Raw genomic sequence first — 16,714 nt, 5'->3', positions numbered from 1 at the left:
AATACATGCTGTACTACCTGTTGTCAGAGGCAACTCAGCATTGAGTGAAGATCGGTCCAATATGGATATTTTCTCATCGCAATCGATAACTTTCGATGCTTGATGAATGAATCAAATAGCATTCGTTGCAATTTTTTTGGGCATGAAAATGAAGATATTTTGGTATCAATAGTACTATCCGAGGCTCTAGTACCATAAAGGCCCGTAACTGTAGGTTTCAAATGCCCTTCTTATGCATAAGAGCGTCAAAACTGTCTCAATCACTTCGATTGAATTCGAAAAATATTATGGATCTCGTGCCTCACTTCTGAATGGATAAGAATCGAACATAGTGAAGCATACTCAGATTGAAAAATGATCACGCGGAATAAATGAATGGAGGGAATGCAAACAAGCGAACTTGGTTACGCATTTCATCGATACTGATTTTTTTGCAATTTGAAAATAGGTTACCATGGATGGTTTTCGGCTGTACACATATTCGTGCATTGAAACCATGGATTACTATCAGGTTTGATTGGGCGATGGGTGTTAATTTTGATGAAAATTGGCTTCACTGCCTGATTTAATTGAAAAGTAGCTTATTTTGACACATCTACAGTTCGCTTGCCACACAAAAAACTTTTTATGCAATTCTACAGCTTCAATTTAGGTCGATCCAATAAATTTCCTACACGTAAGTAATCGCGATTCGGCAGGTTCTAAAGAAGTGCCCCGAATACAACGTGCCCACACATTATTTTTTCATCGATATCAAATCGGCATATGACACAATCGATCGAGATCAGCTATGGCAGATAATGCACGAGTACGGTTCTCCGGATAAGCTAACACGATTAGTCAAAGCGACGATGGATCGAGGGATGTGCGTTGTTCGAGTATCAGGAACACTCTCGAGTCCCTTTGAATTTGAAAAAGAGGGTTACGGCAAGAAAAAGAGGGTTAGAAGGTGTAACAAAGGAGAGCGGGGATAGACACGAGTGGCACGATCTTCAGGAAGTCCGTCCAGCTTCCTGGCACGGAACTTTGAGGCGATGTCGGAAACGTACATCAGACTGAAAACTGAAGCCAGCAGGATTGGACTTGCCATCAACGTTTTGAAGACAAAATACATGAGAGGAAGAGGTTCTAGAGATGACAATGTGAACCTCCCATCCCGAGTTCGGATTGACGGTGGCGAAATCGAGATGGTCGATGAATTGGTGTATTTGGGCTCACTGGTAACCGCCGACAATGATACCAGCAGAGAAATTCAGAGACCGATCTGGGTGGGAAATCTGTCTACTTTGGACTCCGGAGGACGCTCCGGCGACCCTACAGGAACAAGAAGACGGGGCGCACAGCGAGCACGGTGGATCGACCAGATAGAGGTCGACTTGCGGACCCTTCGAAGACTGCGAGGTTGGCGACAAGCAGCAATGGACCGAGTGGAGTGGACACGGCTACTGCATACAGCAAGAGACAACAAGGCCCTAACGGTAAGGTACGTTACACGTAAGTTTTCTTTTTTTAAATTCCTTTTATTAAATCAAAGTTTTGAAAGTTATACCTTGGCGTGGAAGAGCCAGAATATTACTATATGCTGTAACTTAGTATAGAATTAGACTTCATCCTTTACAGCTATTGTACAACCGCCAGAAGAAACCTAAAAGATTGGTACAGATTGGTGGTGTTTATTCAGCATGTGTCATGCCTGTCCGGCCATCTATGGAAGCTGTCCTTCAATGTCAGCTTTTTTCTCCGAACAGCTTAGATAAGCCTGTAGTGTCAGTAGTGGTTGTTTCAACCGGCCAAGAATTACACTACGGACTACCTGTTCCAGTGGTAAAAATTCACCAAACAGGGAACCCCAATTCCATAGTGCCATGCGACCCGTGCTATGGGTAAAATTGTTGAGGGGGTTTAAATATTCTCAATGGCGAACGGAGCCTGGAAAGAGTTGGGCGAACTCCCCAGTATGTTGCATTACGCAGCGAAACGTTCACTCTACGCACCGAAGTTTTTTTTTCACCGATGATCCGCTTAATTTTGCCGAATTTTTGTTGGCTGGGGGTTTGCTGAGACTCTCGGCTGAAGTTAGTTCGGTGAAGTTTTGTTGAATTTCGATTATCAAATTTCGATGTGTACCGATGAACCTGCCCAGAGACCGTGTTGGATCCGACCAAGAATTGAGCCACTGGAGTCCTGCTCCCATGTAGTAGGAGGCGACTGAAAGTAGGAGACCCTAAGTCAAGGTGCCGAGGACTTGATGACTGGAGGGTCTAAAATAAGCCAGTCGCGCACGGAGCATTTTGGGTTTTGCCCTTACTGTGTTATGCGAATCTCTGACACAGTGGACCATTATTTTCTTCGCAAATCATGGAAATCAAATGATCGTGTCCCATTTAAACCTGATATGGCTTGCTATATGCGTTAACATCCCAACTCGCTTGGTGTCCTCTAGTTGTTGTGCAATTTATGTTGGAAATGAAATGTACAGTTCTCGAATCAACAATGGTTAGAATAGCACACATAAATCTCCAGCATAAACGTACAGCAACTATGAATTTATCTCGACTCATGCAGGAAGGTAAAGCTTCCATAGCATTGGTTCATGAACCGTATTTCCATAAAGGAAACTTCTAATTTGGAAAGATACTTAACACTGCCTTCATTGCTTACAACAAGACAGGCATGACTAACCCACGTGAAATGCCTCGTGCTTGCATTCTTGCAAATAAGGCTATTGACGCGTGTCTCATATCGGAGCTCACAACTCGCGATATCTGCGTTGTCGCAGTTACACTGACTGTCGAAAACGTAGACAAAATATATATTTATGTTGAACAATGTTCACAGATCTCATTCTGGTGATTCGGACTCGTGGACGTTAGTACGCACATTGGTTTCCACTGAATCGGTCAAGTGGGCAGTTTGCTCCATACAAATCACCCGGAAAAGATGGAATACTTCCCGTGCCACTGCCAAAGGGAATAGATATTCTTAAACATGTCTTGAAAAAGATTATGTTTTCCAGTCTTGCTACCGGGTATATCCCGAAAGCATGGCGAGAAATAACTGTTAGATTTATCCCCAAAGGGGGGCGCTCAAGCTATGAAGAAGCCAAGAGTTTTAGGCCTATCAGCTTAAGTTCTTTTCTTCTGAAAGCTTTGGAACGGATAATCGATCATCACATCAGGAACGTTAGTTTAGTTGAATATCCACTGCACAAAATGCAACATGCATATCAGTGTGGGAAATCCACGATCACACTGCACTATGGTCCCAAAGCTGTATTTAGGAAGACAAAACTGTTTGCGCCAAAACTGTTGGTTTTAGATATATAGTATCTTCGGCAAACTTTGTTAGTATTTTCTTGCCGATTTTCTTATATTAGTTGAATTAGGGTGGTCCTTGTGGTTAGGGTGTTCAAAGTATCAACTTCTTAGATATGTAAAATTCAACTAAATAATGTTCTACAAAGTTATAAATCAATCAAATTGAAGCAACTTTTCTGAAGAAACTATGTGGCTATCTCTAATGGTTCATATGGTATGATTTTTACAATATTTAAGGTAGGGTGGCTCTTTAAAAATTGGTTTTCTATTAATATCTTTTTATGTGTTAATTTCTCGCTAATACTTTGTTCTAGAAGTTTTTATAACTTTAGTAAATACATATTTTTGCCGAAACAATGAAGTTTCTATCTCTTTTGTTTGCATAGTTACAGGCGATTTTCAAAACAAAAATGGTTTTTTTCAAAGCTATATATCTTCCAACATTGCAAATGAATTTTCAATTTTTTAATTTCATTTGAAAGATCGAAACTTTTGTAGTTTTTGGTGAAAAAACTGCGGAAGCGTTATTTCTGTAAAATAAATAATTAATTTTTGAAAATGGTGTATTTTTCAACAAAAATTGTTCATAACTTTTCAAATAGACGAGATAATAACTTTGTTACTTCAGCAAAAATATTCGCCATACAAAGTTCTAAAAGTGCTGTAAACAAACTATTTTCGATAAATCAATGTATGAAGTGACAAATGAGAAATAGTGATTTTAAGGGGTCACGTTTTCATCGTTCAATCTCTTATGGAAAAATCAACTGAGAAATAGTCATTGAGTGTGATAATACCGAATGTCATGACAATTCTATTGGATTTGTAAACGTTTTTGAAAGAACAATCTACCGTACATCTAAATCGTACAATGGATTTACAGTAGTGTTAGCTGCAAACTATCGTTAATTCTAAATCGGCCAACAAAAGTTATCTATGCTCACTTCAGTAAATCCTTTTTGGTTTGGACTAGTGCTCAAAACGAGTGCTAGAAAGAAAATGTTTTAGTTCACGTCTTGTTATCTTAAAATAAAATCTTGAAACGAGTTTGTTATTCATAACAGCGGATATTATGGTATGCTTTTCCAACATTTATGCAATGTTTGAAAGTATAAATTAATTATCTACTATAATGACGGCTGTGGGTAAGTTAAGGAAAGATTCTCAATTTTTTGTTACTTCAAAACAAATAAAAGTATGAGGTCTGAAAATCGCTAACTGGTAGAATAACTCATAAAGCATAATTCAATACCATCTATATAATGCATGATGACGGTACTTGCTTTATTGGCCTCGTAATAGATAACTTTCATTTAGAGTTTACTATAGTACGCTATTAACACTATTGTGAATTCACGCTAACATGTAGTTGTACGGTAAAAGGTTGTGTTTTCAAACAGTTTCATATATTCAATAGATTTTCATTATAACACACATTGACTATTTCTCAGTTGATTTTACCATAAGAGATTGAGCGATGAAAACGTGACCTCTTAAAATCACTATTTTTCATTTGTCACTTCATACATTGATTTATCGTAAATACTTTGTTTGCAACACTTTTAGAACTTTGCATGGCGAAGATTTTTGCTGAAGTACAAAGTTATTATCTCGTCTATTCGAAAAGTTATGAACGATTTTTGTTGAAAAATACACCATTTTCAAAAATTAATTATTTATTTTACAGAAATAACGCTCCCGCAGTTTTTTCACCAAAAACTACAAAAGTTTCGATCTTTTAAATGAAATTAAAAGATTGAAAATTCATTTGCAATGTTGAAAGATATATAGCTTTAAAAAAAACCATTTTTGTTTTGAAAATCGCCTGTAACTATGCAAACAAAAGAGATAGAAACTTCATTGTTTCGGCATAAATATGTATTTACTAAAGTTATAAAAACTTCTAGAACAAAGTATTAGCGAGAAATTAACACATAAAAAGATATTAATAGAAGAGCCACCCTACCTTAAATATTGTAAAAATCATACCATATGAACCATTAGATATAGCCACATAGTTTCTTCAGAAAAGTTGCTTCAATTTGATTGATTTATAACTTTGTAGAACATTATTTAGTTGAATTTTACATATCTAAGAAGTTGATACTTTGAACACCCTAACCACAAGGACCACCCTAATTCAACTAATATAAAAAATAGGCAAGAAAATACTAACAAAGTTTGCCGAAGATACTATATATATAAAACCAACAGTTTTGGCGCAAACAGTTTTGTCTTCCTAAATACAGCTTTGGGACCATAGTGCACTGCTTCACGATGTTGTTTACAACATTGAGAAAGCCTTCTCACTCAAGCAATCTAGCTTGGGTGTATTCCTAGATATTGAGGGTGCTTTTGACAATGTGTCCTTCAGGTCTATTCTGGGAGCGACGCGCGGTCATGGGATACCTGCATGTATCTCGGGTTGGATAAACGCAATGCTTAGTAATCGCATACTTTGCTCGTCACTGCGACAGGCTGAGATACGGAAGTAGAGTATTTGTGGTTGTCCTCAGGGCGGCGTTCTGTCACCTTTGTTATGGAACTTGGTAACCGACGGCTTGTTGAAGAAACTCAATGAGCTTGGATTTCCAACCTACGGGTTTGCTGATAATTACCAAGTACTGATTACTGAATTTTGCATCGGAACAATCTTTGACTTAATTCAACAGGCATTAAGAGCTGTCGAACAGTGGTGTCGACAAGTTAAATTATCAATTAACCCAAGCAAAACTTCAATGGTTCTTTTCACGAAGAAGCGAATAACAACCGGGGTTCGTCCCTTGCAGTTCTTTGATTCTGAGCTACTGTGTGCAGATCAAGTCAAATACGTTGGAGTTATATTGGATTCCAAACTGAATTGCTCTGTTCACATTGAGTTCAGAGTCAAGAAAGCGTGCATGGCCTTCGGGCAGTGCAGACGAACTTTTGGAAAGAGCTGGGGTCTCAAACCTAAATACAGCTATTGGATTTACACGACAATTGTACGTCCAATACTGTCATACGGATGCCTTGTATGGTGACAGAGGGGAGAGGTGATGACAGTCCAGTCAAAGCTAAACCATCTGCAAAGAATGGCGCTCATGGCGTTGATTGGTGCTTTCACCACGACTCCGACTGCTGCTCTTGAGGCACTTCCAAATATCAAACCATTACACACACACCTCAAACAAGAAGCACTATCATGCGCATACAGACTGCAGGTTACTGGGCTTTGGAACAGTAACCATGTTGATCTTGCTACCAGTCATACACGATTGTGGTCACAAATGGTTACATGGAGCGAAGATATTCTTGCTCCCAGCGATATTATACTAACATGTAGTTTTCCTTACAGGACATTCCATGTGAAGATTCCCTCTCGAGAGGAGTGGTTGTCTGGCTTTATGGAAAGACAACAACAAACGCAAGTGCTCTGTTACACTGACGGTTCTCTGATGGAGGGACGTGCTGTGCTGGTGCTGGTGTCTACTGTCGTGAAATGAGATTGGAACAATCTCACTCACTAGGTAGATACTGTACTGTATTCCACTGTTACTGTACTTGTAGCCGAAATCTTTGCGATTATGTGCGGGGTACAGTCGGCCCTTCAACTGAGTTTGTCCGGCAGAGTAATAAACTTCTGGTCCGATAGTCAGGCTGCAATCAAGGTCCTTAGCTCAGACAAATCCCGGTCCAAGCTAGTGATCGCGTGCCGAACCCAAATCGAAGAACTAAGCATTGTCAACACTATCTACCTTGTCTGGGTGCCCGGACATTGCGGTATTACTGGAAATGAATGGGCTGACGAATTGGCCAGGGCAGGTTCAGCGATTGACTTCGTTGGTCCTGAGCCCGCGCTGCCAATTTCGACAAGTTGGATAAGGGAAAAAATACGGTCCTGGGCTTCGTCCGAGCACCGCAATTACTAGAGAAATCTACAAACGTGTCGCCAAACAAAGGCGTTTCTAGAACAACCGTGCCCAGTGATTTCGAAAAATCTCCTACATTTTTCGAAGCTCCACTGCGGCTTTAACCGGCCACTGCAAACTCAATTATCACATGGCAACTATTCAGCGCGCTGAGTCTTTTTCATGTGATCTTTGTGAATCCGACTACGGAACCTCATATCATCTGATATGCAACTGTCCAGCGGTAGCGCAGTTGCGATTTCGAGTCTTCGGCCGTCCTTATATAGACGAAACCATGTTTGGACGATAAAACTCAGAGACATACTAAAGTTTCTTATCCAATGCGGTAAAGAGCTTTAGGCTTATTCGTAGGCAAGTTGAACTACTTGTGAGTTTAACTTACCTGTTGTTTATTTTTGTTTTTGTGCTGTTATTTTCCCCACCATTCCGATTCTACTTCCCCATACCTCCTTGTCCATTCCTTCCGCTCAGGAAATGATGAAAACACACGGCAAGGCACAAATCCCCGACTACATACGGGGAACGTGCCATTTAAGCCAATATATTCTGATTCCTGATAGTATAGAATTCATCCTTTACAGCTATTGTACAACCACCACAAGAAACCTGAAAGATTGGTACAGATTGGTGGTGTTTATTCAGCATGTGTCATGAAAAAATACATTTTTGGCGGATGAAAAAAGCCTCAGTTATCCCAAATGAAATTTTTCTAAACGAACCTGTAACTTCAAATTCACTTATCACTATTTGGCCACAAGAAACCGTCTGCATTTCTAATTTGTTTATATTCGTTCAGATATCTCCCTTTAATAACAAAAATTAGATGCGTTCACTCTTCCCGTTGGAAGTACTCAAACCCTACCATAACCTAATCTAAACTTCTCGCCATATGATCAACCATTCTCCAAAGGCACAACGCAAAATCCAATCAATTTCCGAGATAAAACCAACTTACCTTCCTTTCAGCTTCATTCTAAATGAAAACCGTTTTTCAGCAACACAGTTTTCCGTTCTTCTTTCGAGCTTTCGGCTCCGGATTGTTCAACACCCTATAAGAATTTCGCTATTTTCCGCTTCACAAAAGCACCAAAAGATCACTTTGCGTTATCCATTCATCAAAGGCATCCGCGTGTCAGTCAGTTTTTCGCAGCAACACCAACCAACCTCAGAATGTGACGAGCCAGCAACCTACAATTCCTTCACACCGTAACGAATCCGTCTCAATCTGTATGTATTGTCATCGGCGGTGTGCTTTCTCCGTCGTTCTCGTTCTAAATCACGCCGTACCTACACTTTTCTTTCGGGTGACTCACAGCCCCCAGCCGTTCAGTTAGGGTGTAATTTTCTTCAATCTGTATTACCGTTTTTTCGCGCTTGCGTTCGTCACTGTGTCGCGTGCGCGTTCAAAATGGGTATTTGAACGACTTTGTTGATGGTCTCGTCGTCACCACAGTCACTTTTTTACCATAGTTTCTGGAGCTGTCGGTTTGTTTTGCTTCCTCCTACACTTTCTGGATTATTGTTTTGGCTGACACGGGAACAGGTGTAGGGTTTTTAGAAGGTGGAACAGTTATGACACTGATTTTTTTGTCGTCGAAGGATTAATATTTTTCAACGCTTCAAATGCGTCTAGAAGCTTATGCTTTCATTTCTGATTCACACAAAGTTTCGCATATCAAAAGTACTGTATCGAGTTTTGAACTGTGCTAGTTAGTAGTGCTACTTATAATCCACAAAAAAAACAAACTTAATTTATTCATCACCCGCGATGTTATATTTCACCAACTCGGTATTACACAACGACCTCCACCGGTGCCGCACAGCGTCGGCTTGTTTCGGCTAGCTATGTAGTCTCGATTTCGAACCAAGTATAAGGCGACTCCGTGAATGACCACCACAACAAGGTGCTTTTCTTCTGCTGTCCACCCAAGCGGATATTTTCCAAACTCGACGAATGTTAAAACGATCTGCCTACAACTGGAGTCGAAAAAAATCACTTCCACTCTCGGCGCCAGCTAGCGACGGACTGTCTCGACTTGGGGAACTCGATCGGAAAAGAAGACACCCTACTGCAGAAGCAGTGCAATTTAGACCTTCTGCCGGTTTGCGGTTTAAGCTGTCAAGATCGTTTACGGATCGGGTGTGTGTTTGAATTCTCGACGCCGCGGCTTACATCGGGAAAATTTGAGAGCGGCAGAGACCTTCCCGTAGGTGGAAAAGCGGGACATCCCTCTCTCTCTAGTTGGCTCACCGTGGAAAGTTGAGCTCATTAGCTACGTCAAATACTGTTGAAGAACTGCATTCGAACTCAAATAGCTACACGTGCTTCTAAATACTAGTGAACGAACAACAGCGCAACTGCTTAAGCTCGGTGATTTGTTGTTTTCATGTATCGATACACGGTCGATGGGTGTCGAACTTTCATTAGCGCAGCGAAAATGAAAACAAGATTGTTTTTATAACTTAAAAATATATTTCGCTGTCTGCCGAAAAGGGTTTCTCTGACTGACCGTGTGATACCCCGCCTCGAGGCAACAATCTTCAATTTGATGTTTGCATTCACACGATGTTTTTAGTGTTTATCGAAAACCGTTACGATTGTTTTATAGATTGCAGATGCGTATATTGACGTCATTGATCGATTAACTTTAAAAGGGTCAAACGTTTGGTTGGAAAAAAACTCTCAAAGATAGCGCTTAGCAAAACAATGATATTTCAATTTGGAAACAAGGTTTTTGAATTATAAGTAGACGATGTTTTAATTTTCTATTAAAGAAAAACTATCTCGAGTGATTGATCGAGATTTTACTGCTGAAGTTAGTTTCAAAAAGCGTTTTGGTTTCAAGAAGTTCAACTTAGATTTCAGTTGAATCTAATATGGAAATGTTTAAAGCTTGAGAAAAATCCCCACCTACTTTATCACCACGGAACTGCATCAAAGCAAAGCATTTTTTGGAAGGCTGATTGTGCCTTTGTGCTATTTATCTTCCGACTTTCCTCTTGAATTCTATCATTCCGTGCATACATTGGACCACTTAAATTCTTTGCGTATTTGAGCCATTTTGCTGCGAATATCATTGTCCCCGTTGCTTTTTATCTCCCGTTTCCGCGAATTATTTAGCTCCCATCTTTGTCACAATCTACTTAGATAGTCCCCGGCGATCAGTTCAATGCAGTGACCCAGAAAAAAATAACAAGACAATTTTTGAAAATGCTGTCTTCAGCAAAGTATCTTGGTTTTACCAGCGCCTTCTTTTGGTGGTGAAAATTAGTTTGAATTTTCACTGTATAGGTGACGCTGCGATGCTAACTTTCTTATTTCGAATTCTAGAGATGTGGTGTCATCGGCAAAGTTTTATAATACTTAAAACTATGACAAGTTGTCGTAGATACTCTATTTCTTTTAAGTAACAAAGTTATACCAATTTTTGTAAAATTTCGGATTTTATGTACTATTTTTTCATATTGGTTGAATTTATATCTTATAATATTACGCTTTTATCAGAACTGATCATTTGCATCTATTAGGGGAGACCGGGGCTGATTGGCCGAGTTTTGCTTTCGGAATTTCTGTACTCATTCTGGTTAGGCTTCTTGAAAAACGGTTTACGCTATCATGAAGGTACAACCCTTGAGCACATATGTAATTGTTTCATTCGTAAAAAAAATCAGAGAAAAAGTTATTAGCAAACAAATGCGGAAAGAAAAATCGGCCAACCAGGACTGGGCTTGGCAGAGTTTGGTAAAATAAATGAAACACATCAAATGTATCAATGGAAAACCTTTATTAATTAAAAAAATCCTTTTTAACCTTTGTAGACTTAGTTTCGGCAGCTTTAGTTAACTTTTTACCAGCTCTCGCTGCTTTTTTTCCTCCGCCAGCGAACGCTTACGTATAAAAATTACATCACTCATAACACAAAGTTACAGTATATCTCAGTCAATATGACTGCAGAAACTCACATCTTATCCATGCGACAAAGAAAGTTCCAATACTCAACGATTTTTACAATAACATGTCATTCATTAGTGCAAGTAAAATTATATTTTATTTAAATGAAAATCGTGTAAATATCAAATCGCATGTAAAGTTAAATTAAAGGTGTAGCATCTTTGTTACACTCAAGTAAAAGTAAATTTGCTGATTTAATTCGAACTGTGAGATTTTTAACGTCAATATCTTTCGCTTCTTGAACGTAACGATTTTTAGTACTACTATATACTGATTCCTAGTTACAAAATTCTTGTAATATTTTTCAAAGTGTGCACAACTAACATTAAAATTCCATCTTTCGCTATTTTTTTACATGGATTTCTCAATTTTTTTTAAAAAATTCGTTGATCTTTGTGGGTTTTATTTTCACAATTTATACATTCTGCGTTTTTTCCTGTTTCCATATATTTGTTTTATTCATCTTTTCACTGTCTTCATTATTGCATTTTTTCCATTTTTTTACTACTACTTACTTTAATTTATAGTCATTTCTCTGTTATTCAATTTTTTTAAATTTTTCTAGGGAATTCTACATTCTTTATTTCATTATTTCCATTGTTTCAAATTTTAATACCCTGCCAATTTGTTTCTTCATCCAATTTTTAAAATTTGTCTATTTGCTTCATTTATTCGTATTACACCCTTTTTCTCTTTCTCCATATTTTATTTTTTTCTTGCAAGCATGTTTACTTTTTCTAAATTCATCGCAAGTTTTGAAAGTACTTTTCCTGTTGACCATTTTCCTATATTTACTTTTTCTTTCTCTCATTTTTTTTAAATTTTCCTAAAAAGCATTTGATTTATCTTTTTTGCCATTATGCATACTTTTTCTTCGTGTTACGTTTAGACTCTTGTTTGGATTTATTTCAAATTACATTTCTTATGCCTTTTTATTCCTTAATTCTTTTTAATCCATTTTATATATTCCTTCTTGGTGGTGTTTCTACTATTTTGTGTCCGTTTGCTTCGTTTTTCGTTCGTCCATACCTTGCAAATTTCTTTATTTTTGCGTCTTTTCATTATTTCAATTTGCCCTTTTCATTTCATTTTTCAAAATTTTACGTTTTGTTCAAATTTTTAAATTTCCTATGTTATCTTTTATATCTATTCCTCTAATTTTATGCAATCTTAACGTTTGATTCGCGTTTTCTATTGCTTTAAATATTTCTTGTGTTGAAAGTTGTAGGGTTGCTATGATTAATAATAAATTTCACTTGTTTTAAAGTCATGCTGCTTCTTTAGTTAATAACTTTTCTCAGCGTCCATACTATGTTGCGTTTCGGCTTCGCCTCATCAGAAACCGACACTAACGTACTGTCGGAATAGATTAGCGCCGGCTTGACGCAAATCCCTTAAAACTAAAACACACTGTGTGTTTCAATCAAACGACTGATCAAACGTGATGTCCCGTTAGAGCAGAAGTTCTGTTTATGCCGATGAGACACAAGTGAAGCCGAAACTTGTCTTGGCTTAGCAGGCCTATGCGAAAGCACTATGCTATATTTCACCCTAAGGAGGAAAATTTGGTAAAAACCAAAATTTCTCACTAGGGTGAAAATTTGTTGGTATAAACCAGTCTTTGTACAGGAGGGCACAAATCCTTATTTCATACTATGTTGCGTTTCGGCTTCGCCTCATCAGAAACCGACACTAACGTACAAATCAAATGGGCTTACTATTCGTTCGAATCACTTTCGAACGAATCTCGCATTCGTCGTAAACAAGAATAAGGGTGAATGTCTTCAGCAACATTTAGGGAGTGCTTCTACAAACCACTTTGTTAAAGACATGAAGGCTCCATGTGTTCAGGGTATGTGTTTAGTAGACTGCCCAGAAAAATGATGAATTTTTGAAAACTCAATCGACCCACCCCTGAGTCGATTCCTAGTCCCACCAGGAGTACTTGCACCAAATTTGAAGCAAATCGGACAAGTCTTACTACCGGACCAACGTGCCTGAAGTTTGTATGGACTAGGTGGCACTGTATGCATCGTATTATCACTGTAAGTGAAAATAAGAAAGATAATTTAATTGTCTACAAGTTTGTCGAAGACTGCTAGTAAATCCGGCTTTGTTAAAAGACTTAAACTTTTAACGAAGTGATGTCTGAGTTAGTTTTGCGTGGGGCCTAGTAGTGCATTGTTGTGTATCAGTACTCGAGTCCCGCGAACTATACATTTTTGTGAAATAATTTAGATGAATAGTATGTTTACAATAATTGTATTAAATAATACCAGCTATGCTTTGGTAAGAAAATTTTAGTTCTACCTGTGACCGCATAGAGGGCGCCACCACTAACTTTTCGTAGAAGGGAGATAGAGTATCAAGATGTTCGGATGAAATACTGAAAAATACCTGTTCTATAACTTTGTAGAAGACACCAAATTTCTATCTCTCTCCGTTGAAAAGTTAGTGTTGGCGCACTCTATGCGGTAACAGGAGGAACTAAAATTTTCTAACCAATGCATGACTCGTATTATTTACTATAATTCTTGTAAATATACCATTGAGCTAAACCTAACGATTATTTCACAAAAATGTTTAGTTCGTGTGACTCGAGTACTGATACACAACCATGCACTGTTAGGCCCCATGCAAAACTGACCCAGACATCACTTCGTTAAAAGTTTAATAACTTCTTTTAACAAAGCCGGATTGACTAGCAGTCTTCGACAAAGTTGTAGATAATTAAATTATCTTTCTTATTTTCACTTACTGTGATAATACGATGCATACAGTGCCACCTAGCGGCGAAAATGCGAGCTGATGGGTTTTCTCCATGTAAATTGTTGAAAATTCCCATACAAACTTCAGCCACGTTGGTCCGGTAGTTAGACTTGTTCGATTTGCTTCAAATTTGGTGCAAATACTCCTGGTGGGACTAGGAATCGACTCAGAGGTGGGCCGATAGGGGTCATTTTTTCCTGTCACTCTAGTGTTTAGGCTATTTAAATTTAATTTTAAAATAAATTATTATGATTTTACTGTTTATGATAAATCGCTTGTATTGTTTATAAACAATAAAATTTACATTTTATCCTAAGCTTGAGTTTGTGAAGCTCCCAGTTATTTTAGAAAAAAACTAGATTAAGGAACACTTCGTAAATATCATTTTATTACTCGATATACTCCATATACGTGGTATTCATGCATACAATAAAGTTTATTTTAAATGAAAATTCGCTAAAGACAGAAACTGAATTCTCCATAATTTTAAAACTTCAAAGATGGCGGTTTCGTAATTATGTCATTTGGACAGTAAGTTAGATTTTCATGAAACCCCCAAACCGAATGTCTGACTACGCCGCTGACTCCAAGTAAGTCGGGATAAAGTCGTTCTACTCTCGTCCACAAGAAACTTCTTCAAATACTGTCTATCTATTGTAATACATTGAAAACCCGATTTGGTCAGTCCCCAATTTTATCAGCCTCATATGAAAATATGTTTGATGGGCTTTAGCAGACGAACAAGGCTAAATACGAGTAAATCCTTTCTTGAGCATGCTTTCCTTATCTTAAAGATGGAAATTTGCAGAAATAAATCAATAATTTATTAATAATTATTCTGCATTACGACGGATCACATTTTCGAACGATTATGGTTCGATCGAAGTAGGCATCCATTTGATTTGGTTGTTGTTATTGAGAATGCAAATCACATTCGTTCGAAAAAGCGATCCGTCGTAATGCAGAATAAGGCTGTATATTAAATAATCAGAAATAGTTATTAGACTACATCAAGGGAAAGGAAGAACATTTTAACAGCTTCAGTTTATTATGAAGAAAAAAAATGTCCCGTTTTAGTCAATGTCCCCATTTTGTCAACCGAAAATACACCATGGAGATGATGAAAACGGGTCTTTATATTTTCTTTTAATTGCATCGAACTACACCAATTTTTAGGTAGTTTTCAAGGGGTTATTTTATTGATTTCTTCCAAAATTCGGCGAACCTATTCCCATTCGTGCGATAGTTTATGTTAAAAGGGTATCCTAAATTAATTGGTATAGGGTTTATATGTTGCAGATAGAGAAAATTCATAATTTTTTAGCATTTTTCCTACACAGTTTTTTAAACAACTTTCCCTTATAAGATTGTGAAAATTATAAAGTATTTGAAATTTTTTAATAGAAGCGACGGAAGGTTATCGTACACGCGGAAAAAGTACTGTGAATTTAAAGAAAATGTGTATTATTAACAACAATTTATTAGTTTATTCTAGGGTTTATGCAGATTTCTTGTTGAAACAACAATTATTTTTATTATTTGATTTATTGCTGGGCATACGAATAACTTACTTACACTTACTTGGCACACATTATGTAACAATAAAGTCTTAGACAATGAATTATCCAGCCGAATAGTACCGTTGATTGAACGGATCGTTTGCCCGGTACGGGTAACAGTCGTTTGGTTTTCTTTCCCAGTAGATATGTGCCATAACGTGGTGTTTCAGAGTCTCAGCTTTTCCAGACGAAAAATCGCAGTAGATGCACGAATACGCTTTAATATCCTGAAGGACGATCTTGACGTCATCGAAGTTTCATTCAATAAGCAGCATGCTATAATTACAATTACTGATTTGTTTGGTTCAAAAAATAATTTTGTCGATTTTAGAAAATTACAAATAACAAAACTTGTAAGATTGTTTCAAATGATATTTTAGTTGATCCAACCTAAAAATTCAGTTTAGTTCAATAAATTCCTTAGTTCAAAATAAATAAATTTCTCGACTAAAAATAAAGAAACTATTTTTAGAATCAAACATTGACAATTATTTTGCGTGTAAAGTTTCGTGAAAAAGAAAATTCCAGTTATGATGATGATTTTCCCTAACGGGTTTAGAGAGTTTTTTTTATTTGTTTTTCGGCATTAGGATTAGGGATAATAATTCAGATCAAAGATACTACTGTGAAGTCATTTTTAGAAAAAGTCGATATCTAATGGCGTTTTCGTTTTTTTCCTTGTGCTACACCGGTGTAGTGCAAAAAAAGAGATAGACTGATTACACTCAAGTTTGAATGAGTGTAGCACCGACTACACCCGTGTAGTGCAAAATCAAAAACGAAAACGTAATAAGTAAAGTTTGAACTATGCACACATGCACTTCAGACGTAGCGAGATATCAAGAGCTGAAATTTCAGTGCTTAATTCTCAGCCGCATTGGAAATTTTAGTAAACGCTATTGAGAGTATGAACTTCAAATTCATTCAAAAATGTGTTGATCATATTCATATATACCCCCTTTAGGAAAATACATATATTTACCCTCTTTAAGAAAATTCAGGAACATATATAACCCCTTTAGGAGGGGGTAGGCGTAGCGTAGTTGGTAAATCGATTGCCTTGTACGCAGCGCACTCGGGTTCGAGCACCGACCCCGCACATAGGGTTAGAAATTTTCATAAGAGATTTTTTTAACCCGAAGAGGCGAATTACCTTAAGGTTAAGACCTCTATAATCGAAATAAAAATAAAAAAAAAACCCTTTAG

General features: G+C 37.5%; 1 protein-coding gene across 1 annotated transcript in view; it reads right to left on the bottom strand.

Moving 5' to 3' along the window:
* LOC131689337 (uncharacterized) overlaps positions 1–9,243 on the bottom strand; it is an 81,484-nt gene extending 72,241 nt beyond the window's left edge. The window contains exon 1 of the mRNA XM_058974356.1: positions 8,184–9,243. Within this exon, the coding sequence (XP_058830339.1) occupies positions 8,184–8,200 (17 nt within the window). The 5' untranslated portion in view covers positions 8,201–9,243. The remainder of the gene's footprint in view (positions 1–8,183) is intronic.
* Between the last annotated feature and the right edge of the window lie 7,471 nt (positions 9,244–16,714).

Source organism: Topomyia yanbarensis, chromosome 3, assembly GCF_030247195.1.
Source record: "Topomyia yanbarensis strain Yona2022 chromosome 3, ASM3024719v1, whole genome shotgun sequence".
Taxonomy (NCBI): domain Eukaryota; kingdom Metazoa; phylum Arthropoda; class Insecta; order Diptera; family Culicidae; genus Topomyia; species Topomyia yanbarensis.
The sequence above is the reverse complement of the archived record's forward strand: the minus strand, read 5'-3'. Positions and strand labels throughout refer to the sequence as shown.